Here is a 25,596-nt window from a genome sequence, read left to right as displayed (position 1 = left end):
CGGGTTCTACTATATTTTTTGGAACACATGAAAGGGTGGAAGCCACTCTGTACGCGCCAGACATGTTCTTGGCACTTGGACGAGCCATTCCTCACCGCAGACATTCCTCAAACTTCATTCCCAGCTAATCTAAGTACGAAGACCCCGTCTCGCGTCTGAATCTGACCCCTGAGGACCTCATTCACAAAGCACCATGATGTCCTCAGAAGGTTCTTCTGAGGTTCTTCTTGGCCAAACTAAAAAAAACATCCTTTGCTGCTGTTGCTGATTCATAGAATTCAGGGCATTCTCTTGAATTTTTTACTGGTAACCGGTTTTACCGGGCACCGAGTCTATCTGCATGCCCTGGCTTGGCACGTTAAGTGCTGTTTAACCCTTTCTTAACACTCTTATTACTAAATGCGGCATTAAGACGTTTTAGTGCTGCCGAAAACCCAAACCCTTCATAGAAATTATTCTTAAATCGCGTAATTCTTCGATCAAAAGATTTGCCTCGTTTGTAATTTTGTACGGGTGCTGCTAATTGTCATGTGACACAAAAGCAGATATTCATTGGTTGTTGCCATAGATTTTTTTTTTTTTAAAAAAAAGCTTTAATGGAAAGCATTACCAGATGGTGAATGAAGTCAGCCTGGCACTTTATCTGGCAGGCAGTACTATAGATGAGGAGATGGATTCCTGATCAAAATCGGGACTGTCCAGCTCAAAGCATGACAGTTGGGAAGCATGGAGTATATGACGTGAAGGGAGATGCACAACAACTAGCTAGAGAGTGGGGGGGAAAGTGGCAAATGCATATGGGGGGCTCCTCAGAATCGCCCCCCATGTGCCTTTCTATGAGAGACGACCACTCTTTGATTTTCGTTTTGGACACTTTTGCTTTGGATCACTGTTTTTTTTGGCAATGAAGCCTAAAGGGGGTTACTCCCTTGTGGGAGTGCCCCGAAGGCAAAGGGGTCTCACCCTTCGGGGTGAGACTCGAAGATCCGGCCCTCCCATGGGGGGGAAAGGAATTTGTCTGGGTTCCCCTTGAGGGAACTCAGTATCGTATACTGGGCTTCTGTTGCCTCCTCGGAGCACAGAGCAGCACCAATGGAGCACGCACCTCGGGCGCCAAAAAAAAAAAAAAAAAAAAAAAGGGACCCCGTAGTTATCATATACATTGCACACGATGGACTTTCACTTTAATGTTACTTGAAGGGTAATATTCAACGAAATTTAATTTATAATTCCATTCTCCATGATAAATAAATTTCATGAAAGATAAAAAAAAGTTGATTAATAAATATAATTTAATTCATTAAAATAAATGTCATTTAATATATATATATATATATATATATATATTTAATTTATTATTAATATTATTTTTTCTAAATAGAGCGTTTTGGGAGTCTTTTCAGTTATAGAGACCGGAGGCAGAAGCCTGAACCTTGAAAAGCGGGGCGTCCGCATCACCCTGCTGGATATCTGCATCCGTACCTTATAATTTTTTTTGGATAGCGTGGCGTCTAAAAAGAATAAAACATAAAATACCGCATTGCGTTTCTATCCTTGCGATTGCGCAACAGCCCCCCTTTTTTTTTTTTGGCCGCTTACCTTAACCTGTCATTTAAACGTACAAGCCGTTCATAAACACGGGGCTTGCGGAAGAACATGATGCAAGCCGCGCATCGTAGATCTGTCAGGAGGTTTAATTGTAGAGGGGGAGCCGGTAATTACCGCGCGATCCTGACCTCAACAGCGCAAGAAAGAAACATGTTTCGTAATAAAGGGACAATTTAAATTCCGGCGTGGAGCCTTCAATCATCCGCAGGTTGTTATATTTACCCTTTAATGGACCATCTCAGCCATCTTCTGCAATGACTCACCACTTGCAAACGCTAACTCGTCTGGCACTGAAACAAGTTCTAGGTGACTCACCTGTGTTCAAGCAGGAATGTTGATGCTAAAAAATGCTAGCAAGAACAAAATCATTAGAGCGTTAGACTTGCGTGTGGTCAAATCGGACGGGGGATACTGATGAGGTGGCCTTAATTCAACTCTATATTCTGCTTTTTCCCCCCCTTTTTTTTTTTTTTTTTTTAAAATGACATTACATTTTTAAAAATTCCCCCACGTCTCAAGTAACCAAAATGATCAAGAATTTTTGTGTTAAGCCGCGTAAATAAAAGAACCGCTATCGATAGGACACAAAGTCACATGAACGGTCCCGCCTGTGCCACGCCTCTAACCGCACCCCCAACAAAAATCCAGCTTTTTCACCATTTCAAATGTTGGGAGTTATATAAAAAGTAAAAAGCAGCGAATTTAGAATTAATAAATATGAATTAAATATGAATAAATATGAATTAATATTAATAATAATAATTTTATTTAGATATATAATTTTTATTTTGTGTTATTTTATAAAAGATTGAATAATGATAATAATAATAATAATAATAATAATTTTTTTATATATATATATTTTTTTTAAAGTGATGGTTCAAATAATTAATTTGGTTTATATGACAGATTCACTTATTAAAAATATCTTTATGGCTTTATAAGCATCGCTCGCATGAATCGTGAACGAGTTGCTCATGTAAATGAAATTAAATCCGAGTCTGGATTATTCAGGAGATTAAAGCGCTGAATCTGTCAACGAAATGCTGAATACGCGGAGAGATTATGGGAACAAATGGGCGCTTTAAATGTTTTTTTTTTAAAATTTAATAATTAACTAAATGGACTTCCTTAAAAATGTCTGCTTTGATTTGAAATATTGACCCATAGAGCTGACAGTCTAAGTAACGTCACCCTTCCCCGCCATAGCATTATTAAAATACAAGAAAAGCTTTTAATTTTTTAAAGATTGTTTTAGAAACCACGCATAAAACGTTAAAATAAAAATTACAAGTTTTATTTTTTTGCAGATGTACAGCTTTACATTAAAGTCTATTTTTTGTGCACCTAAAAGTATGTGATTTGGGAATTAAAGAATTGATAATTTCACGTTTTCTCACCATGTGTGGGTGGGCCAGGATCTGAAGGGAAATAATCTGATATCATAAAATAGCCCCAGATAAATTGCATCATGTAGAGAGAGTTAAAAGAAACTTGTCGGCCATTTTATTTTTCTCCTCAGTGCTCCCCATCACTTAAAAACTGCATTAAAAGGCTTATTGAGATCCTACAGTTGCTTAGCAACAGAGTCACGTCGTTCTTTCAAAGCCCCTCTGTTATTTTTTGCACCACCGCAGTCTGACTACTCCTAGCCGCCTTTAAACTGATAGAACTTCAAGCAAGCGCCCCCTTCTGTCAGAAATTAGAAGGCGGCCACAGCAGAGCAGCGCAGAGGGAACAAATTAAAAAAAAAAATAATAAAACAGAAATAAGTTTATTTGTATGCATGAGACGGGCCTAATAATCTAAGTATTTAGAAAAAATGTCCAGGGGGGAACCAGAACATTAATCCCTCTAGATTGTAAGCTCCTGTGCGCAGGGCCCTCCTCACGTGTTGTCTCTGTAAGTCATATTGTTATGTTACATTCTACTTGTTATGTCCTGCCTATCCATTGTACAGCGCTACGGAATCTGATGGCGTGACGGGAGTGAGGGTCTTGGAGTTGCCCGCTTGTGATCACACAATTCTGTGAGTGATGGCGCATTATATCTAATGCCTTTATGCAATCTCTATGTTAAACATACATGTATAGGTACACATATCTACATATACATGTAACCCACACACATATATGCAGCTAAAAGGGTCAACAATATTGACCCGTTGGCGTGGCAGGTTCGCTGAGGCGGGGTGTGTATCGGGGGTGATTTGCGGTAGGGTCACACCGAGTTGATGACGCTATTCCTTTTAGGGAGAGGTTTCTGAGAGTGACAACAGAATGACATCACTCACCCCCATGTGCATGAAGCCTGACCTCAGAACACGGGCGAAACTTACATCATCACAAAGAATGTGACCCGCCTAATACCGAGACCGTCTAATGCAGAGACCTACCCAATGCCGAGACCTGCCTAATAGATAGATAGATAGATGGATAGATAATAGATAGATAATGGATGTATAGATAATAGATAGATAGACTCTGGTGTTCCTATAATTTGCTGCCACGCCTGTAATTATGTAATTATGTATAATATTTGTGCAGACGCTCTGCCTCAGGCTTATTAATAAGAGATTAGTAGTGACAGAAAGTATCTTCTGGATAAATGCAAACTATGGTTCTCTATATACAAACGATAAAATATATAGATAAACAAACTATAATATATATATATATATATGCACCTTTCTCATCATCTAAACACCTCAACATTTCAGGAATTACTCTACAGGCTGGACAAGATATCTCTGCGGGGATGTCCCGCAGAACAAAATATCTCCCCTGAGCTTAATCCCCAGCGCTGTATACAGTAATATGACCCCCAGCGCTGTATACAGTAATATAACCCCCCCAGCGCTGTATACAGTAATATAACCCCCAGCGCTGTATACAGTAATATAACCCCCAGCGCTGTATACAGTAATATAACCCCCAGCGCTGTATACAGTAATATAACCCCCCAGCGCTGTATACAGTAATATAACCCCCAGCGCTGTATACAGTAATATAACCCCCAGCACTGTATACAGTAATATAACCTCCAGCTCTTTATACAGTAATATACCCCCCCAGCGCTGTATACAGTAATATGCCCCCCCAGCACTGTATACAGCAATATAACCCCCAGCGCTGGATACAGTAATATAACCCCAAGCGCTGTATACAGTAATATAACCCCCAGTGCTGTATACAGTAATATAACCCCCAGCGCTGTATACAGTAATATAACCCCCAGCGCTGTATACAGTAATATAACCCCAGCACTGTATACAGTAATATAACCCCCAGCGCTGTATACAGTAATATAACCCCCAGCGCTGTATACAGTAACATAACCCCCAGTGCTGTATACAGTTATATAACCCCCAGTGCTGTATACAGTAATATAACCCCCAGTGCTGTATACAGTAATATAACCCCCAGTGCTGTATACAGTAATATACCCAGGCGCTGTGTACAGTAACAACCCCCAGTGTTGTACACATCAATAACCCCCAGATCTCTATATGTAATATACTCTTAGTGCTATATACAGTAATAATCCCCAGCGCTGTATTCAGTAATATAGGGCTGGCCCTGTGGACAGTAACAACCCCCCCCAAGCAATATTCCATCTAATTTTTCTTAGTTGGCGTGCGCAGCAAATTTCTCTTGTGCAAAAATTTGTATCAAAAAAATAATATATTTTTTTTTATTGGGAAAAACTGTTGAGCGCACAATTTTTGGACATGTGCGCTCTCTAAAAATGCTATGTGCGCACGCACAAGCGCACAGCTTAGAGGGAACACTGCCCCCAAGTGTTGTATACAGTAATAACTCCAGAGCTGTATATAGTAATATCCTTGGTGCTGTATACAGTAATAACCCCCACCGCTGTATACAGTAATAACCCCCACCGCTGTATACAGTAATAACTCCCAATGCTGTATACATTAATAATCCCCAGCGATGTATTCAGTAATATACAGCCGGCACCGTGGACAGTAACAACCCCCCAGTGTTGTATACATCAATAACCCCCAGCACTGTATATAATAATATACCCCAGGCATTGTATATTGTATTATCCCCCAGTGCTGTACACAGTCATAACTACCGGTGAAGTATACAGCAATAATCCCAGCGCTGTATATAGTAATATAACCCCCAGTGCTGTATACAGTAATATAACCCCCAGCGCTGTATACAGTAATATAACCCCCCAGCGCTGTATACAGTAATATAACCCCCAGTGCTGTATACAGTATAACCCCCAGTGCTGTATACAGTAATATAACCCCCAGTGCTGTATACAGTAATATAACCCCCAGTGCTGTATACAGTATAACCCCCAGTGCTGTATACAGTAATATAACCCCCAGCGCTGTATACAGTAATATAACCCCCAGCGCTGTATACAGTAATATACCGCTGGCGCTGTGTACAATAACAACCCCCCAGTGTTGTATACATCAATAACCCCCAGTCTGTATACAGTAATAACCTCCCAGTGCTGTATACAGTAATATACCCCGCCCCCCCATCGCTGTATTCATTAATATACCGCCGGCGCCATGTACAGTAATATAACCCCCCCAGTGCTGTATAAAGTATTAACTCCAGCGCTGTATACAGCAATAATCCCAGCGCTGTGTACATTAATATCCCCCAGTTCTGTATACAGTAACCCCCCCAGTGCTGTATACAGTAATCGCCCCAGTGCTGTATACAGTAATATACCCCAGGTGCTGTGTACAGTAACAACCCCCCAATTGTATACATCAATAACCCCCAGACCTGTATATGTAATATACTCTTAGTGCTATATACAGTAATAATCCCCAGCGCAGTATTCAGTAACATACGGCTGGCGCTGTAGACAGTAACAACCCACCAGTGCTGTATACAGCAATAACTCCAGAGCTGTATACAGTACAGCTCTGTTACAGCTCAGGTACACCGCTGTTGATATTATACCACCCATTCGCCTGGAACCCATTTCGGCCTGAACAGGCATCTGATATCGGTGAACTAAGTCGGGATGGAAAAATATTACTGAACATTTCTTATATCCATTCGGTGTAGTTTCCCCAAGTGTTGGAACCATCTGTCCGTGGACCCTTTATGTACCCAGTTTTTATGTTTTACCCCTTCTTCGTTTTGCCCCGACCCAGAAGCTGCCCCTCTGCCACCCACACCTTCAGGCAGGAGGTTTCCCCTCTGGAAGTATTGGGCGGCCATTATAGTCTCCTGCCCCGCTGTGCCCTCTGCGGACCAGACAGGGTTATCTCCACACGGTGCCCAGCCAGGGATCCGGCCTCCTGTCTGGCGATCGGTGGAAGATATCGGGGGGGGGGGGGGGTCTGTTTGTGGAGGATAATCCCTTTATCTATTGTTCCTGGGAGACCTGAATCCCCCAGCTATTCAAGGGTATCTGGCTGGGTGATTAAGACTGAGCCATTCTATTGTTCCCCACGGGCAGTATGATAAGGAGTCGGGGTGTTTAGTATATTGGGGAGCAGATAACAGAGCGAGAATCATACAAACGGCTGATATGCAGCTGCCTGAAAACTTTATATTACGGGGCAAAAACTACAACTGGGGGAGAAAAAGAAAACAGCATTGCTGAAAACATATTTTTAACCCGTTGCTGATTATGTGTGATGTTTTCCTTTAATTAAAGCTTGCTAGAACAAGATCACATAATCCCTGCCTGGGGGCAGAAGCTGGCGTGTTAACCATTATTTTACCCAAAGATTAGTAGATTGAGCATCAGATGAAATCCCTGCTTGAACACAGGTGACTTAATTTAGGATATCATTACCTCAAATCATGGTTTTCACGATGATTTCTAAAGCTAGAGAAAAACTTTTTATGCGGTGGCGAGGGGGAAATTAGCCGGGGGGTGGCGCTTTTTTTTTGTATTTTATGTGAACCATTAAATTGATTTGACTATTATATACCAGAAGTCAAGCAGGAACAGACACATTTTTTTTATGCTGAAATATTGAATTAATTTATTGCACTAGAAAAAAAAAAAAAAGCACCCCCGCATACAGGGTGTGAGGTCACGTAGTGTGTGAAGCTGCGGAACGCGTCTGCGCGAAGTCATCCGGAATATACCCTGCAACGGCGAAATATTACATATTAGAACCATTAAAACAATAATAGGAACAACACGGCTATGTATTAACCCTTTGAATATATTAACCCTTTGCATCTATGTCCCTTTCTCTAGAATCCATATCTAGCAAAACGGGACAGCGGTAGGGATGATATATACATTTGCCACCCCTAGGACTCAAGACTATCTAGGTTCCTTCTTCAGGCTCATTCCGAGGAAAGGGATTCAGAGGTTGGCAGACAATGGCAGGTAGGCAATGCTGGCACGGAATGCTTGGTTGTACCACATCGAGAGGATATAGTCTTAAATTAAAGAGGCAAAGGTTTAAAAGTAATCAGGAAGTACTGAAAGGGTAGTGGACGCATGGAATAGCCTCCCAGCAGATGTGGGCGAGGTTTATACAGCGAAGGGGTTGGGATAGGCTAATGAAAGAATGCAGAGTTTGGGCAGATACTCACTTGGTTATTCCAGAGCTTTCGGGGATTTTGTTTCTTAAAAGCGTCCCCCGGCGTTAGGTCCTAACGAACCAAACAGAGAGTTACAGCAATTAGTGACCCGAAATGTAATCAGGGGTTATTAATCAATCAAAAGCCATAAAGCCAATGGATAATTGGGCATACTGTCAGCCCTGTGACCCTCATTAGGTGTTAGGTCTCTGTATCTGCCACAATGCAGGGGTAGGGGCAGACGTTTGAGTCCTTTCTTGGTGTCACTTAGTTACTTACCTTTCACGCCGGGCACTGAGTTCAGGCATACGCATGGGGGGTTTCCACCGATACCTGCCCCAAAAAATATTGCACATAATAAATAATAAAATAAAGGTATTCATTTTATTACATACTGGTTGTTGCCCTTTGGGGTTCCTTCAGCTTTTTAATGGCAAACTTTGAGGGCTCCTTTGTTAAAAACCTTCAGAAATCAGTGAGGAAACCATGCCCGCTCTTGACCTTTTTTTGTGTTTTTGCCCCAATTTCAGGGTGAAGGGGCAGATTCTCCCTCAGACTCCTTCCTATTCTACCCCCTAAATAAGACTTCCAACTTCAACGTGGAGCTCACCTTTGGGACACTGGTCAGGGCAGGGGTTGAACACAGCAGGATTGCCTCCTCCAGCGTTAATGCTTACGACTTCTCCATTTGGCACATTGTGGTTGGATGCTAAAACCATAAAGCCAAAAGGGGTTAAAAACATGAACTTTATAATGATCTGGCTTATAACATTACTATCTTTTCTACAGGAGTCTATACCTCACATTTGGGGTAGAATGGGGCATTCATATCTACAGAATATTGTACATTATTCATAACAGACAGACCATGGTGTTAGTGTGCCACATAGTGGCAAGTGTGTGTACTGCACTAAATAAAATATTGACCCTTTCTTGCCCTATATGATAATATAATACAAAAAAAAATAATAATAATAATGGAATGAATATTTCTAGGAATGATGTGTCTAATGCTGCAAGGTTAGAAAAATAGATATATAATGATAATAATAATAATAAAATAATAAATAATAATAATAATAATAATATACCAGCAGTAGCGCTGCCGATGGTTGGGGGAGTTACTGCAGAGGCACCTAAAATGGTGAAAGAATACATGGTAAGTGTCATTTCATCTATTTTAAAAACAAGTTTTTCACGTTTCCGAGCACACATGCTGTCGCACAATATAACAGCCAGGCTGAGGTTGATGGGACTTGCAGTCTAGCACCCCAGGAGTTAGAATGTCTGCTTGCCCCATCCCGAGATATTATTCGCTGCAGGGATCACAAGCTGTTGTCATTTTTGACCCCATTTTTTTTTATAATTTTCCTAGGATTGTTTCTTTAAAGCCCTGGTTTATACTGGATGAAGATTTAGGTTTTTCTACTCAAACTCACCACCGGCAGGGGAGGTTGCGTTTAATGGATTGCCAGCTCTTGGGGAAACTCCAGGTAAAACGCCAACAGCTACGTTGTTGCCGGAACCGGAAGAACCTGCTAAAAAAGTATAATTGTGAATTTATTATAATTTTCTGGAGGCATGAAATTAGCTGGCAGATCTGCCCCATTAGGCCCCCATCTAGTCACCCTCTTCTCCTGCTGGAAAGACAAACCTTAACCAGCTGTTGGTTATCCCGTGCATGTTTAAATCCATCACTGTATTGGATTCTACCACTTCTGCTGGAAGGCTGTTCCACTTATCTACCACCCTCTCAGTAGAGTTAAGCTTCCATACCTTACATATAAGGAACTTTTTCATAAAAGGGGTGCAGTCATATTGTATAGGTAAAAAACAACCTTTGCATACTGCCTCAATCTGCCCCAACAGTCTGACATGGGCCCCAGTTTTGCAGTGGAAGGGGTTTTGCGCATGTACTGTGCGAGTGGAGATCTATCTGATGCCAAATCATCACAACTAAGCATAAATCGACGTCACATATTGTTCCGAGAGTGTTGGCACCTATGGAGGTAGTGAGCTGGCGGGTTTTGGGAAACGAGTATATGGCATGTATGGGGTCAATAAAGTACCCAACTGCCCCTCTTGCCCACTCCTAGTTACTTCCCCCCTTTGGGGATTTTGGGGACATGGTTATCGACTCACCTGTGGAACCAGTGGCTGTGTTTGAAGGGCTTGTAGTTACTCCAGCAGAAGGGATTACAGGGGCAGCTCCTGTATGGGGTACAGAGAGACTGCTTATGGGGTACAGAGAGACTGCTTATGGGGTACAGAGAGACTGCTTATGGGGTACAGAGAGACTGCTTATGGGGAATAGAGAGACTGCTTATGGGGTACAGAGAGACTGCTTATGGGGTACAGAGAGACTGCTTATGGGGTACAGAGAGACTGCTTATGGGGTACAGACAGACAGACGGAGAGGAACGTAGTCACAGGAGGAGGCTGGAGACAGAATTGTTTCAGCGCTGATTCATTTTTTCAGCTCAGTAGGAAAAATTATCAGCATAGAAGTCACGCCGATGGGGCTCGGAAGACAAGAAAGCAATTTTGGGTAAAAAAAAAACAAAAAAAAACAGGATAACTTTATTTAATCGTTAATCAGAGAAAGTTGAAAATGGAACTCGGCCCAAGAATCGTTCTGTATGCACAGATCGGTGATGAGTATCGGGGCCCCCGCTTCACTCACCGTTAGAAGCGTTAGCCGAGGTGCCGTGAGACGTAGAAATGGCCGTTACTGGTGGTTTGGGGCTCCCGGTGGCAACGACTGACCCTGCAGAAAATATTGATGGAGAATGATGTATACTCGTAATAATAATAATAATAATAATAATAATAATAATACCGTAATAATAATAATAATAATAATGTATGCTCGTAATAATAATAATAATAATAACAACGAATGCTCGTAATAATCATAATAATAATAATAATAATAATAATAATGTATACTCGAAATAATAATAATAATAATAATAATGTATGCTCGTAATAATAATAATAATAATAATAATGTATACTCGAAATAATAATAATAATAATAATAATAATAATGTATGCTCGTAATAATAATAATAATAATAATAATAATAATACCGTAATAATAATAATAATAATGATGTATGCTCGTAATAATAATAATAATAATAATAATAATAATAATAATAATACCGTAATAATAATAATAATAATGTATGGTCGTAATAATAATAATAATAATAATAATGATGTATACTCGTAATAATAATAATCATAATACCGTAATAATAATAATAATAATAATACCGTAATAATAATAATAATGATGTATGCTCGTAATAATAATAATAATAATAATAATACCGTAATAATAATAATAATAATAATGTATGGTCGTAATAATAATAATAATAATAATAATAATGATGTATGCTCGTAATAATAATAATAATAATAATAATGATGTATGCTCGTAATAATAATAATAATAATAATAATGTATGCTCGTCACTATTAATTCTTTTTTTGTTGCCCTGCGTAAACGTAGGCGCTTGGATCTCCTTAGTAGGGTTCACCTTGACCGCCATTATTTTAATAACGGGGCCTTGAGGTCAGTAGCGGTGGCATACCTGAGGAATTCACCGGATTTCCAGGAGCTCCAGGAGTAACGTGGACCATGTTTCCGCTCCCAACATTGCCTGCGTTAGACGACACAACTGAAGAAACACAAAGTCAATAAATCCAGAGGAATTCACCGAAATGTCATAATATTAAATAGTTAAGGAACCAGTGTATGATTTGGCCTACACATGGATGTATGGGGGCAATACCGATGGGTATGGGCAGCTCCAGATTCCTGGTGTCTCAACAAGTCTAGATCTAGAACATTTACTTGTTCGTTAAAATTCAATAGTAATACTTTTTCACAAAAAATCAAGAAATCTTTATTCAGAAAAATTACTAATTAATGTTTTGTTTTTTTTTCCATAAATCATTAAATATTTTTTTTTTAAAAAAAATCAAGTCTTAATATTTTTTACAAACTCAAGCAATATTTTTCTAAAAAATCCAGTAATTTTTAATAAAAAAAATCAAGTAGTAGGATTTTTAAACAAAAAAACCTTGATTTTTGAAAAAAGAAATAAAAATATTCTAATATATTCTAATGGGAAGTTAACACAAGGTGCTGAGGGAGAGGGTTTAGGGGCTTTTCACACTTACTTGTTGGGTGGGCTGGGGGCACTTTAACTCCGTTATTTCCTAGAAGTAACAAACAGCAATACATTTATAATACAAGTGCAAACTTCTATAAAAAAAAAGTTCTTTCCAGTGTCTCTATCGAAAAGCAAAAGTAATTAAACCAACTAGTCATAATATTGAAAAATTTTAATTTTCAATTACATTTAAATGACCTTAAATTATATTAAAAAATACGGTAATTACTGGGATGAAATAAAATATAATATATATAATAAAATATAAAATATATCATAAAATAATATAATGGAAAATGTTAACGGAGATTCATGGGAAGGGGTTGGAAGAAATATCTTTGGGCTTCATAGATTCTCCTTACCGACAGGACTTGTGTTTGAAGGTGGCGCTTGTGGACCTTTAACATTATCAACTGGTGCAGAAACTGTAAAAAAAAAAGTGTTAAAGTTAAACCCCTTTTCATCTGCCTGGGATCCTCTTTGGCCCCCAATTTAATGACGGAGCGGGTGAACCTTTAATCAACGAGCTGCTCCAAATTCCTGCTGATTAAATAAATCTTAGCAGATTTTATTTTTATTCCCGACAAAATTACCAAATGAGGCAGAATTTAGCATAATTAAAATATTAGTTCTGGGAAAAAAGGTTTGGGAATTCAACATTGCGGGAAATTATTTCTCTAATGCTGAGTTTAGTTCAAAAATTGTCAAGAGTACGAGGAGCGATGAGGTCCATATTTCACATCTCCTTGTAAGAAAATATTGTCTCACTGCAATGCATTCTTTTAAAGAAAGAAACATGAAGATACGTATATATATATATATGACATCAGAGACCCCCTATGCCCCTACCAAAATGGCGCTATGGCAAAAAAAGCAAGCTCCTCCAGAGGTGAATAACCCACCTACCCATCTACTTACAGCAGAGCTGAAGATGGAGGCATCCCACCAGCAGAAACGTCACGGTTGACTTGAAGTCCAACATGTTCAACTAACCAAGAGAACCTGGAGCAGCTTATTGTTCTTCTCTTCTCTTTTTGTGGTCGGTGAGATCCTCAGGATTTTGACCACCGCTCTACCTATATATATGTTCCAGGGTTCAGAACCACCTACTAACCCAACCCGTGTCCTCCTGCCTCCACCCTGAATTGCCACAGCCATCCATGCGGAGTAGGAAGACTCATGGGCTGTGATGTCACACCCTGAAATTACAGGTGTATTTTGTGTGTCTTTTTTTACAGTTTAGGATATAATTACTAATTTGGATATTAGGGTTGGTAGCGAGGGAGATGAAGAAAGTGTCTCCTCCCTCCCGGGGAACCGGAGCACGCGACTCTTGCGCTGTGTGATCATGTCTTTAACGACACCAGAAATATTTTTATAGAGGATGTTGGGATTTTAGCCCACAAGCCGACAACCCAAGAGAAAATAGGAATCGGCACCGGAACATCAGGAAAAACCGCTGTATTAATCCCAGAGCCGTCGGAGTGGAGAGAGAGAAGGGAATTAAACCGGGTTTAAATAAACCTATTAAATATATAACGCATTTTCATCATTATCAAAATGTCATCTAAGCCTCTGCGTGCCTAAAGTGTTCGGTCACCTCTTGCGCTATGAAACACTAGCCGCTGTGGACTACAACTCCCATCATGCTGGGACGTCCACCCTGTCATTAGGCCTTGGACTGCAATGCCCATCATGCGCAGCTAATAAACGTGTTTGTCCCCTCTGTATAATTAGGAAATATGATGCGGGAGGTTGGCGGATCTCGGTGTTTAGCTGTTATTAGCTGTTTTGGGTGTAGCCATAAACATTATGTTATTTTCACAGGGTGAGACTGGGCTGGGAACCCATATAAACCAGAGCAGCGCTTATTGTTCAATCTCAGGAAAGTGTCACCCTGATAATTAACCCTCCTCTGCCACTTGTTTACAGCAGTCACCGCACAGAGCAGTTCGGGGGCAGTATTCGGTTACACGGGTAGGACAGTGCCGAGTTCAGCAGATTAATCGCCCCGTTTCCGTTTAGGGACAGCTTTGTAGGAGTTGTGATTTAAAGGCCTCCATATGTGTCCCTCAGCAGGCATGGGACATCCGAGAGCCCAGACTGACGTGACCTCCTATGTGACTAGACAGTTACTAACAGGACAGGGCTGATATTCTAAAAAACAAAAAATTCTAGATCACCTGATTTGGGGCAAAAAGTTGGACTTAGAGTTGTAATTTCCATGGGTCAAGAGAAGGTAGCTGCCCAGGGGCTACATGGCGAGCCACCTGTCAGCAAGGCCTTTAATGTGACTTCACTCGCAGGTTCCAAAAGCCCTGGTTATGGTTCTAGACTGGTGGTCCTCTAAGGTTCCCCGCTAGCTTATTGCTGTTCCCGTGGGGCCTAAGGTCCAATACCTGCCAAGGAGCATGGAAATCAACGGAATTCCTACAACCGTTCCCCGGTTGTTCCCATAACCCATTCGTTCTCAAGACGTGAGAGGTACCCGACACCAGTCATGGTAGATGCGAGTCTCCAGAGCAGGGCTGCCCTCAGGATTCGGGAGGCTCGGGCCAGGTAGAGTTTGGCCACCCCCTATTGTTCTCTTTCTGAGGACGTGGCAAGGGGGTCCTGCTGTTGCTCATTCATATCAGGTATTGGGACCAAGCAAGCATCATGTGACTTGCGGTTGGCCTGGTATCTCGTTATAGGATACGAGTGAAGATAAAAGTGTGTGAATTGAATATGATGTCACTTTAAGTAGCTTGTTTTTTCCCCCATAAAAAAAAAAAGAGATTTAACAAAATGAAGGTTAATTCCGAGGACAATTAAATACTTACAGCGTGTTTAGGAGCCATATCCGCCTCTCACGTTATAAGGAGACAGGCGGTTCTCAAAGGCCGAGCAAATCCATGGATTTGTATTAATTAGAATATTACATTAAAAAAAACCACACGTTTTGCTGATTCATAATTCCTTATATTTCATTATTTTCAGTAAAACCCCAATTTAAGCCAACCCGGCGATAATAACCTCAATTCCCACAATAAACATCCGATGGGCCCCGACGACCGTGCCTCGTTTTAGCCTCCATGATTGTTCTCGTTGCTGAGGAGCATTATGGGTGGCAGTTTAATTACTTTGGTTGGGTAATGGTGATTTTTCACCACGTCAGCAATTTTCTACACATGTTCATCATGCGCAAGAACATCGTTTCCCGCATATAATAATCCCGGCCAAATAGTTCATTGACTGTGTGCCCTTTAAAAAGTTTAATAGTAACATTTAACATGCTTTGATGGCTAAATGAGACTGAGGATTAATTAAAGTTTGCAGCAGGAAAAACGGGGCAGACTAGATGGGCCGAATGGGGCCGATCTGCCATCAACGATGTGCAGCATTATTATCGTGCTGTTGAACTTCCAAATCCCTTCCGAGAAATAATTCTTTAATCATTCGAAATTTTGGCAGGGGGACACTGATATCAGACGGTATTCTAGTTTGGGCGATTCATTGGGTTGTGGATTCATCCTGTACTGAGAGGGTGGTTGATAAGTGGAACAGCCTCCCAGCAGAGGTGGTAGAGGGTAATACAGTGAGGGTATTAAACATGCATGGGATAGACATACGGCTCCTGAATCTAAGACGAGACCAACGACTGATTAAGGTTTGAGTCTTTACAGCAGGAGAAATGGGCAGACTAGATGAGGGCCGAATAGGGCCGATCTGCCGGCAGGTTCTAGGTGTCTGGTCTTGTGGTCCACCTAAGTTTCTTATTAGACGCAGAGATGTCTCCAGGCCATACTTTTCTTCTAAATAACACCTTAAAGTAGTCTTCCTGTAGCCCAAATGGTCCATTTGAAAGACTCCTTGTGATGCGTACCCAAGGATTTATCGTACTGCGCCTGACCGCGTGGTCTCGAATTGGTTGGATCCAGTAGCTAACATTTCAGTAAAGTTGTCACAGAGACCCGTACATGTGCCTAACGGTAACTTCTGGTCTGGTATAAAGGAAAAGTAAAAATCACTCAATAGTGTCGTTTCAAACGTTACTGGTGCCCAGTTGGCAAAAGTTTTATTTTTGGGGTACAAAATCGTTGATCTTGATGCTGCTTGGTTAGAGCTGCGTGTAACAAATGGTAATAATAAGACACAATTCACCGCACTATTATTACCTTAAAACCAGTCTCTACTCCTGTTTACATCCTGTGTTTTGGTCACAGAATAAGATTCATGACACGGGAACCTCTCCAGAATGATGTCATATAACCCAGAGCACTCTGATGAGACCTCACGTTTGTGTCACGTTCTGGGTGGAACGTTGCGCTGTCCCAGCGCCTGTTGCAATCCCTTTGCTTTTTCTGTGGCTTCTGCCCAGAGGACAGCTTGTGACCCGCATCATTCCCACAGCGACCAGGATGTCTCATTACGGCCAAAGAGGAGGAAGACGAACCAGAAAAACCGATTTTGGGTCTGCGTAAGAGGGGCATTTAGACAGCTTATTGTTTGATGTTGTTCCTAAATGTATTACCAAGTTCCGTGAGTTCTATCATATCTATAAAAAGAAATCAAACCTATCATATATCAAATCAAACCTATCATATATATATATATATATATATACACATATACATAAAAATAATAATAAATATATATATATAGATAGATAAAAAAATTATAAAAATAATAACAATAATAAAAAAAAAACTAAAAAAAAACTGCTACAACTAAATAACGTAACAAGAATCGACTAGTCTGCAATATGTGACAACTAGTGGTCATCCTGGGTATTACAACTGATATGCTGCAAACACAGCAGAGTACCTGCGCAGCCTGAGGACACTGTTTACTGTTTACTGTGGGCAATTTCAGGGAGTTTTAACGTTTTTGTCCCAATATCAGGGTATCAGAATGGATGAGCAGATCCGGGGTCTCATATTCTACTTTGATTTAGTGAATTTCTTGGTGTGTTTAACACTGTTATATACCAGAAGTTTCCTGCTTGAATACAGGTGGCTTAATTCAAAACATGTTCACCTCCTAACAAGTCCTGTTTTTTATGAGCACTGCCATTAGAACCCTACGGTTGCCACAGTTAGCAAAAATCTTTATAAGAAGATATATTAAAAATCCTGAAAATCAACTATTGCAGAAAAAAATAATTTAAGGTATTTAGTTCCGCATTGTAGTCCACTTATACTTTTCTAAAAAAAAAAAAATATATTATTATTATTATAATTCATTATATTATTAATTATAATTAATTATTATAAAATACAATTTTAGGAGAAATTTGTATTCTAGAGTTTGGAATTCTGTAAGGAAATGTTTTTTAAAAAATCCACTTTTTTAAAAAAAAAATAATATAATGAACTCAACAACTAAAATAGATTTAATATAATTTATTTCTTGGGAAAAAAAAAAAAGAACAGGGTTAAACGTCTGTGTTCTTTCCTATATCTTATCCCCGACATGTTCTGGATTGTTTCCATCTAGGATGTCCGTATGTTAATAAATATTTATTCTGGAATTGTAAGATAATCGTTTACAGCGTTACTTTCTGAAAAGGTGTAATAATGAGCAGAGATCTTCTGGAGAACCGGTGACAAAAATCGATAGGAAAGAAAAAGAATAACACATGAAACCAAAAAACATCATACAGAATGATTCCAGCTGAATAATTGTTATATATTTTTTTTTCATAAACTCTCACTTTTAATGGGGAAATCAACTCTACAGTTTATAGGCTGGGACAAGTTACCTGCTTCAAATATTACATATTAATTTTTAATTTTTTTATATTTTTTTTAATAATAAAGCTATAATAAATGATAAATAAATAATGTGAGGCAATGTTTCAAATATTCATTCAGTTCATTAGTAATATGCAAAAGAAATAATCTCAAGTTTCTAAAAGCAAATTGATTGGATGAAAGAAGATTTTTACAAAATGTTAGGTTCTTCTGTACAAAAGTTTACGTAAATAAATGTAAGAGATTCACATACATATATAATTTATGGCAACTTTTAATTTCCTGCCAAGATATGGAATCTATAAGATAATTCTACATAATGGCGCCAAAACTAACGTCGGGAATACAGGCCGACGCCACTAACTACGTATAAATATTTCATCGAAGAGTCCCTTTGCATTGTTATGGAGTGCTGAGGATCACCGTGGGTGTTTTGAGAAGGTTTGAAAGACCCCATGGTCAGCTTATGTAGACAGCTATTAGAAATAGGTGGAGGAGGGGGTTCATTGATGATCGTTAGTACGTGGTAGTGGAGGTATCTTTTCTGGCACATGCTGGAAAAAGCTTGGAAAGATCCACTATTAGAACCAGTACTCAAACCATATCACCAAAAACATGGTTCTCACATTGAGAAGACAAGTTCACTTCTCCGAAAATGGCGGTGGAACCTCGGTCACCCATCTTCATAGTAGATAAGTATGTTCTAAAATTCCGTATCTGAGATACGAAGCCAGTTGGTATTTTGTCTAATTCACAGGTGATGACATCATAGGAAATAAAAACATAAATAACTCTTTATAGATTATGGTGGCGTCTTCGAGGCTACTGTCTGTTCTTGAAGATGGATAATTCATCCCTTACTGATGCTAAGCATGTGAATTGTAACGGCGGTGAAATCCTGAACGATTTAACATTTTTCCAATCTAAAAGGAATACAGAAGAAAAGAAAAACATCGTAAACACAATAGTATAATGTTTAATGAAACTAATCATTTGACTGGTAAAATGGAGCTGAATTTGTAGTCCCAGGATGAAACCGCAAGAAACCACCAGGATAAAACCACTTACCGTAAAGCAAAGTAAAAATAGAAGGGTTGTGACCACAGCAGTAATGGCGGCTATGACGATAATGAACCACAGAGGATAACCTGTCGGGGATTCTGCATGATAAAGAGAAATAAATCAAAGCATTGTCGATTTCTTTCCATCTCTCAGCCCTTCGACTTGCTTGATGTCCCCTGATAAAGGAGGCGACAGTATGCCTACTCTGGCCATTGAGCTGCCAACAGCCCCTCGCTTCTATATGGCACTACTCTATTTGAAGAGAAGGCTTCTTACCCGGTAGTGCCATATAGCAGCAAGGGGATGTTGGCAACTACCAATTCTGTTGGCAATTCGGAAACTTTCCCTAGAGGTGAATGCATTGGGAGCATGTGCCAAAGACTGACCTTGCTGCATGAATAAAGATGCTATCCCAGGGATTATATGAGTTTTTCTACGGTATAAAACCCTCCCTGGCATCACTCTCCTTTAAGGAGGAAGAAATATGGAAAGTGTATCCCACATGCAGTGGCATAACTTGACGCTTCCGTCTTGTGGACCATACTCCCTTTTTTTCTTGTTTATGGGAAATGTCAACAAAGCATTGACAACATAGTCTGTTGAATTATTTGTCCATATTCAATGAGGAAGAGAACACTGGAGAGAGTCACTTAAAACACGAGGGATTAATCTATGTAACCTCACATCATAATATTGTAGTTTGTATCGATTACTTACTGGTTGCATTCTTCATACTGATGACTTGTGTGGAAAGATGTGTAACAGCACTGGTTGGTACCAGTTTAGAACTATGTTTTGTTATAAATGTACTGGTTGAAGTTGCCAGACTAGTGGTTTTCCTGGTAGTGGTGGACATTGGTTGACTAGTGGTCTCTGGTGGTCTCTTTGTATTCCTAAAGGTCTCAGTCGACCTAGTTGATTTTGGCTGATTAGTGGTCTTTCTGGTAGAAGTATGTTGACTTGTGGTCTTGGAGGTCTTTGTGGTGCTGGTTGGCATTGGTTGGCTAGTTGTCCTTTTCATACTAGCTGATGTTGGTTGGCTAAGAGTTTGTATGATGCTGGTTGACAGTGGTTGGCTGGTGGTATCTGTGATGTTTGTTGACTTTGATTTGTGGTTTGTGGACTGGGTGATACTGGGTGACGTTGATTGACTAGTACTCCTGGTGGTCTCTGTGCTACTTGTTGACATCTGCTGACTTGTGTTCTTTATAGAACTGGTTGTCCCTGGGTGACTAGTGGTCTCTTGTATACTGGTTGATTTTGGCTGACTTGTGGTTTTAGTACTAGTAGATGTTGGCTGCTTAGTGATTGTAGTACTGGCAGCAGTCTTTGTGGTAACAGGCTGAATAGTGATTTTACTACTGGTTGAGGTCTCTGTGGTACTGGTTGATTTTGGCTGACTTGTGGTTTTAGAACTAGTAGATGTTGGCTGCTTAGTGATTGCAGTACTGGCAGGAGTCTTTGTGGAAACAGGCTGAGTAGTGATTTTACTACTGGTTGAGGTCTCTGTGGTACTGGTTGATGTTCGTTGACTTGTGATCTTAGTAATGCTAGAGGTCTCTGTGGTACTGGTTGACACTGGCTGAGTAGTGATATCCATGGTTCTAGATGACATTGGTTGACCTGAAGTCTCTTCAGAAGTCTGACTGGTGGACTCTCTGGTACTGGTTGACATTGGTTTACTTGTGGTCTGCCTGACGTTGATTGACATAGGCTGGCCAGTAGTTTCAGAAGTACTGGTTGATGTTGGCTTATTGGTGGTTTTAGTACTTCTAGAGGCCTCAGTAGTACTGATTAATGCTGGCTGTTTAGTTATTGAAATGCTGACAGGATTCTCAGTGGTATTAGGCTGAGCATTGATTTTAGCATGCGTCCGAATCTCTGCTGTACTAATTGACACTGGCTGATTAGTGGTCTCTGTGGTACTAGTTGCTGTTGGCTGAATAGGGGTCTCAGTGGTGCTAATTGATATGGGTTGCCTTGTGGCCTTAGGACTGCTAGAGATCTCAGTTGTTTTGGCTAGAGGTTGACTAGTGGTCTCTGTGGTACTGATTGATGGCTGCTTAGTGATTGCAGTACTGATGGAAATACTTTTAGTAATAGACTGACTAGTTAATTCAGTCTCTGTGGCACTGGTTAAAATTGGTTGACTAGTGGTCTTTATGATACTGGTTAATATTGGCTCACTAGTTCTCTCAGTAGTACCTTTTGATGTTAGTTGACTAGTATTCTCAGTTGAACTGGTTGACATTGGTTTACTTGTGGTCTCTGTGACATAGGCTGACATAGGCTGACTAGCTGTCTCAGTACTGCTAGAGGTCTCAGTGGTACTGGTTGATGTTGCCTGAATAGAGATTTCCGCATTGCTTGAAGTTTCTGTGGAACTGGTTGACAATGGATAACTAAATGCCATTTGTGTACTTGTTGATGTTGGATGACTAGTAAGTTTAGTACTCATAGAGGTCTCAGTAGTTTTGGGTGATGTTGGCTGTTTTGTGATTACAGATGTCTCTGTAGTGACAGGCTGAATAGTGATAGTTGATGACTCTGTGGTACTAGTTGACATTGGCTGACTAGTGGTCTGTGTGATGCTAGATGACAGTAGACTAGTGGTGTTAGTAGTCCTAGAGGTCACAGTGGTACTTGATAGCATTGGTTGACTAATTGTCACAATATTACTAGTTGATGTTAGTGGACTAAGAGTTTGTATGATGCTGGTTGATTTTGGTTGACTCGTAGTCTCTATGATGCTGTTTGACCTTGGTTGATGAATGGTCTGGTTGATGCTTGGTGACATTGATTGACTTGTGGCCTCTACGTTACTGCTGGATGTTTGTTTACTTGTGGTTCTAGTACTCCTAGTAATCTCTGTGCTAATGGTTGACGTCGACTCACTTCTGGCCTCTGTGATACTAGTTGATACCAGGTGACTTGTGGTCCCTCGTATGCTGGTTGATGTTGGCTGACTTATAGTTTTAGTGCTAGTAGAGGGTTCACTGGTAGTGGTTGATGGTGGCTGTTCAGTGATTGCAGTACTGGCAAAAGTCTTTGTGATAACAGGCTGAATAATAATTTTAGTACTGGTCTCTGTGGTACTTTTTGATGTTTGTTGACTTGTGGTCTTAGTAATGCTAGAGGTCTCAGCACTGGTTGACATTGGCTGAGTAGTGATCTCTGTAGTACTAGATGACATTTGTTGACTAGGAGTCTCTTCGATTCTGGTTGACATAGGCTGACTGGCGGTCTCTTTGGCACTGCTTGTCACTGGTTTACTTGTGGTCTCTCTGATGTTAATTGAAGTAGGCTGGCTAGTGGGTTCAGTAGTACTGGTTGATATTGACTGGCTTGTGATCTCTGTGGAATGTGTTGACAGTAGGTAGCTAGAGGCCACTTGTGTACTTGATGTTGGATGTCTAGTAATTTTAGTACTCCTAGAGGTCTCAGTAGTTTTGGATGATGTTGGCTGTTTAGTGATTACAGCACTAGCAGAAGTCTCTGTAGTAGCAGGCTGAAGAGTTATTTCACTTTTAGTTGAGGTCTCTGTGGTGCTAGTTGACATTGGCTGTCTAGCAGTCTGTGTGATGCTAGCTGACAATAGACTAGTGATGTTAGTACTCCTAGAGGTCAAAGTGGTACTTGTTGGCATTGGTTGACTAATTGTTACTTTGATACTAGTTGATGTTAGTGGACTAAGGGTTTGTATGATGCTGGTTGACCTTGGTTGACTAGAAGTCTCTATGATGCTCTTTGAATTTTGTTGATTAGTGGTCTGGTTGATACTTGGTGACATTGATTGACTTGTGGCCTCTACCTTACTGCTGGATGTTTGTTTACTTGTGGTTCTAGTACTCCTAGTAATCTCTGTGCTAATGGTTGACATCGACTCACTTCTGGCCTCTGTGATACTAGTTGATACCAGGTGACTTGTGATCCCTCGTATGCTGGTTGATGTTGGCTGACTTATAGTTTTAGTGCTAGTAGAGGGTTCCCTGGTAATGGTTGATGGTGGCTGTTCAGTGATTGCAGTACTGGCAAAAGTCTTTGTGATAACAGGCTGAATAATAATTTTAGTACTGGTCTCTGTGGTACTTTTTGATGTTTGTTGACTTGTGGTCTTAGTAATGCTAGAGGTCTCAGCACTGGTTGACATTGGCTGAGTAGTGATCTCTGTAGTACTAGATGACATTTGTTGACTAGGAGTCTCTTCGATTCTGGTTGACATAGGCTGACTGGCGGTCTCTTTGGCACTGCTTGTCACTGGTTTACTTGTGGTCTCTCTGACGTTAGTTGAAGTAGGCTGGCTAGTGGTTTCAGTAGTACTGGTTGATATTGACAGGCTTGTGATCTCTGTGGAATGTGTTGACAGTAGGTAGCTAGAGGTCACTTGTGTACTTGATGTTGGATGTCTAGTAATTTTAGTACTCCTAGAGGTCTCAGTAGTTTTGGATGATGTTGGCTGTTTAGTGATTGCAGCACTAGCAGAAGTCTCTGTAGTAGCAGGCTGAAGAGTTATTTCACTTTTAGTTGAGGTCTCTGTGGTCCTAGTTGACATTGGCTGTCTAGCAGTCTGTGTGATGCTAGCTGACAATAGACTAGTGATGTTAGTACTCCTAGAGGTCAAAGTGGTACTTGTTGGCATTGGTTGACTAATTGTTACTTTGATACTAGTTGATGTTAGTGGACTAAGGGTTTGTATGATACTGGTTGACCTTGGTTGACTAGTAGTCTCTATGATGCTCTTTGACTTTGGTTGATTAGTGGTCTGGTTGATACTTGGTGACATTGATTGACTTGTGGCCTCTACGTTACTGCTTGACGTTTGTTTACTTGTGGTTCTAATACTGCTAGTTGTCTCTGTGCTAATGGTTGACATAGACTGACTTCTGGTCTCTGTGATACTAATTGACACTGGGTGACTTGAGGTCCCTGGTATGCTGGTTGATGTTGGCTGACTTATGGTTTTAGTGTTAGTAGAGGGTTCACTGGTTGTGGTTGATGTTGGCTGTTCAGTGATTGTAGTACTGGCAAAAGTCTTTCTGATAACAGGCTGGATAGTTATTTTAGTACTGGTCTCTGTAGAACTGGTTGACATTGGCTGATAAGTGATATTCATGGTACTAGATGACATCGGTTGACTAGAAATCTCTGTGATTCTGGTTGACATAGGCGGACTGGTGACCCCTGTGATACTGCTTGACATTGGTTTACTTGTGTTCTCTCTGACTTTAATTGACACAGGCTGGCTAGTGGTTTCAGTAGTACTGCTTGACATTGAATGATTATTTTTAGTACTGCTAGAACTGATTGATACTGGCTTCTCTGTGGTGTTTGGCTGGCTAGTAGTCTCTGTGGTACTAGTTCTAGGCTGACTAGTGGTCTCCGTGGTACTAATTGATATGGGTTGAGTTGTGGTCTTAATACTGCTAGACACCTCAGTTGTTCTGGCTGGTGTTGGTTTACTAGTGACTTCAGTACTGGTTGATATCTGTGTGATACTGGTTGAAATTGGTTGACTGTTGGTCTCTGGTATACTGGTTGATGTTGGCTGTTTAGTAATCTCTGTGGCACTAGACATTGGTGCTGGCTGCTCAGTGATTGCAATACTGACAGAATGTTCTGTGGTAACAGTCTGAATATTTATTGCAGGATTGGTTGAGATCTCTGTGGTACTTGTTGACAATTGTTGACTAGCAGTCTCTTTAGTAGTAGTTAACATTGGCTGACTAGTGGTCTCTGTGGTACTGGCTGGCCTTGGTTGACTAGCGGACTCTGTGATGCCCGTTATTGTTGGTTGACTAGTGACCCCTGTGATGTTGGTTGACATTGGTTGACTATGGATCTCTACAGTACTGGATGTTGACTGAATAGACATTTTAGCAATGGTTGAAGTCTCTGTGGTACTGGTTGTTGGCGGCTGACTTGTGGTCTCTTGTGTACTGCTTTTTGGCTGAGTAGTAGTTTTAGTATTCATAGAGGTCTCAGTACTATTGGTTAATGTTGGCTGTTTAGTGATTACAGTACTAGCAGAAGTCTCTATTGCAAGAGGCTGTATAGTGGTTTCAGTACTGAAAGATGTCTCTGTGATACTGGTTAGTGTTGGTTGGTTAATAGGCTCTGTGATGGTGGTTGACATTGGCTGACTAATGGTCTGTGTGTAGCTTGTTGACGGAAGACCAGTAGTCTTTGTCCTCCTAGAGGGCACAGTGGGACTGGATGGCATTGGTTGACTAGTTTGTCCTTTGATGATAGTTGATGTTGGGCGACTAGGGGTTTGTATATTGCTGGTTGATGTTGGATGAGTAGTGGTCTGGGTAATGCTGGATGACATTATTTGACTTGTGGCCTCTACAGTAGTGCTTGGGGCTAGTTGACTAGTACTCTTAGTGGTCTCTGTGGTATTGATTGACCATTGAATAGTGGTATCTATGCTGTTAGTTGACATCAGTTGAC

General features: G+C 40.5%; 2 protein-coding genes across 3 annotated transcripts; both read right to left on the bottom strand.

Annotated features, from left to right (window-relative positions):
- Window positions 1–7,577: 7,577 nt before the first annotated feature.
- Window positions 7,578–13,395, bottom strand: LOC128503207 (uncharacterized). Of its 2 annotated transcripts, none has more exons than XM_053473254.1 (12): window positions 13,268–13,395; window positions 12,712–12,774; window positions 12,357–12,395; window positions 11,765–11,851; window positions 10,843–10,926; window positions 10,302–10,370; window positions 9,599–9,697; window positions 9,251–9,295; window positions 8,770–8,868; window positions 8,439–8,492; window positions 8,172–8,231; window positions 7,578–7,713 (listed from the first exon to the last, which is right to left on the bottom strand). In XM_053473254.1, exons 1-11 carry the CDS (start codon window positions 13,329–13,331, stop codon window positions 8,206–8,208), a joined length of 729 nt encoding a protein of 242 aa, XP_053329229.1. In that variant the 5' UTR covers window positions 13,332–13,395; the 3' UTR covers window positions 7,578–7,713; window positions 8,172–8,205. The 2 variants fall into 2 exon arrangements, with proteins under 2 accessions (XP_053329229.1, XP_053329230.1); XM_053473255.1 differs by having other exon boundaries at window positions 9,599–9,694.
- A 4,603-nt stretch (window positions 13,396–17,998) lies between these two features.
- LOC128503912 (uncharacterized) lies at window positions 17,999–20,857 on the bottom strand. The gene is made up of 3 exons (XM_053474108.1): window positions 19,864–20,857; window positions 19,153–19,244; window positions 17,999–19,007 (listed from the first exon to the last, which is right to left on the bottom strand). The coding sequence occupies exons 1-3, from the start codon at window positions 20,855–20,857 to the stop codon at window positions 18,951–18,953; spliced, it is 1,143 nt and encodes a 380-aa protein (XP_053330083.1). The 3' UTR covers window positions 17,999–18,950.
- Window positions 20,858–25,596: the final 4,739 nt, after the last annotated feature.

This window comes from Spea bombifrons, chromosome 8 (assembly GCF_027358695.1).
Source record: "Spea bombifrons isolate aSpeBom1 chromosome 8, aSpeBom1.2.pri, whole genome shotgun sequence".
In the NCBI taxonomy this organism is placed as follows: domain Eukaryota; kingdom Metazoa; phylum Chordata; class Amphibia; order Anura; family Pelobatidae; genus Spea; species Spea bombifrons.
This window is presented reverse-complemented; position numbering and strand designations above follow the sequence as displayed.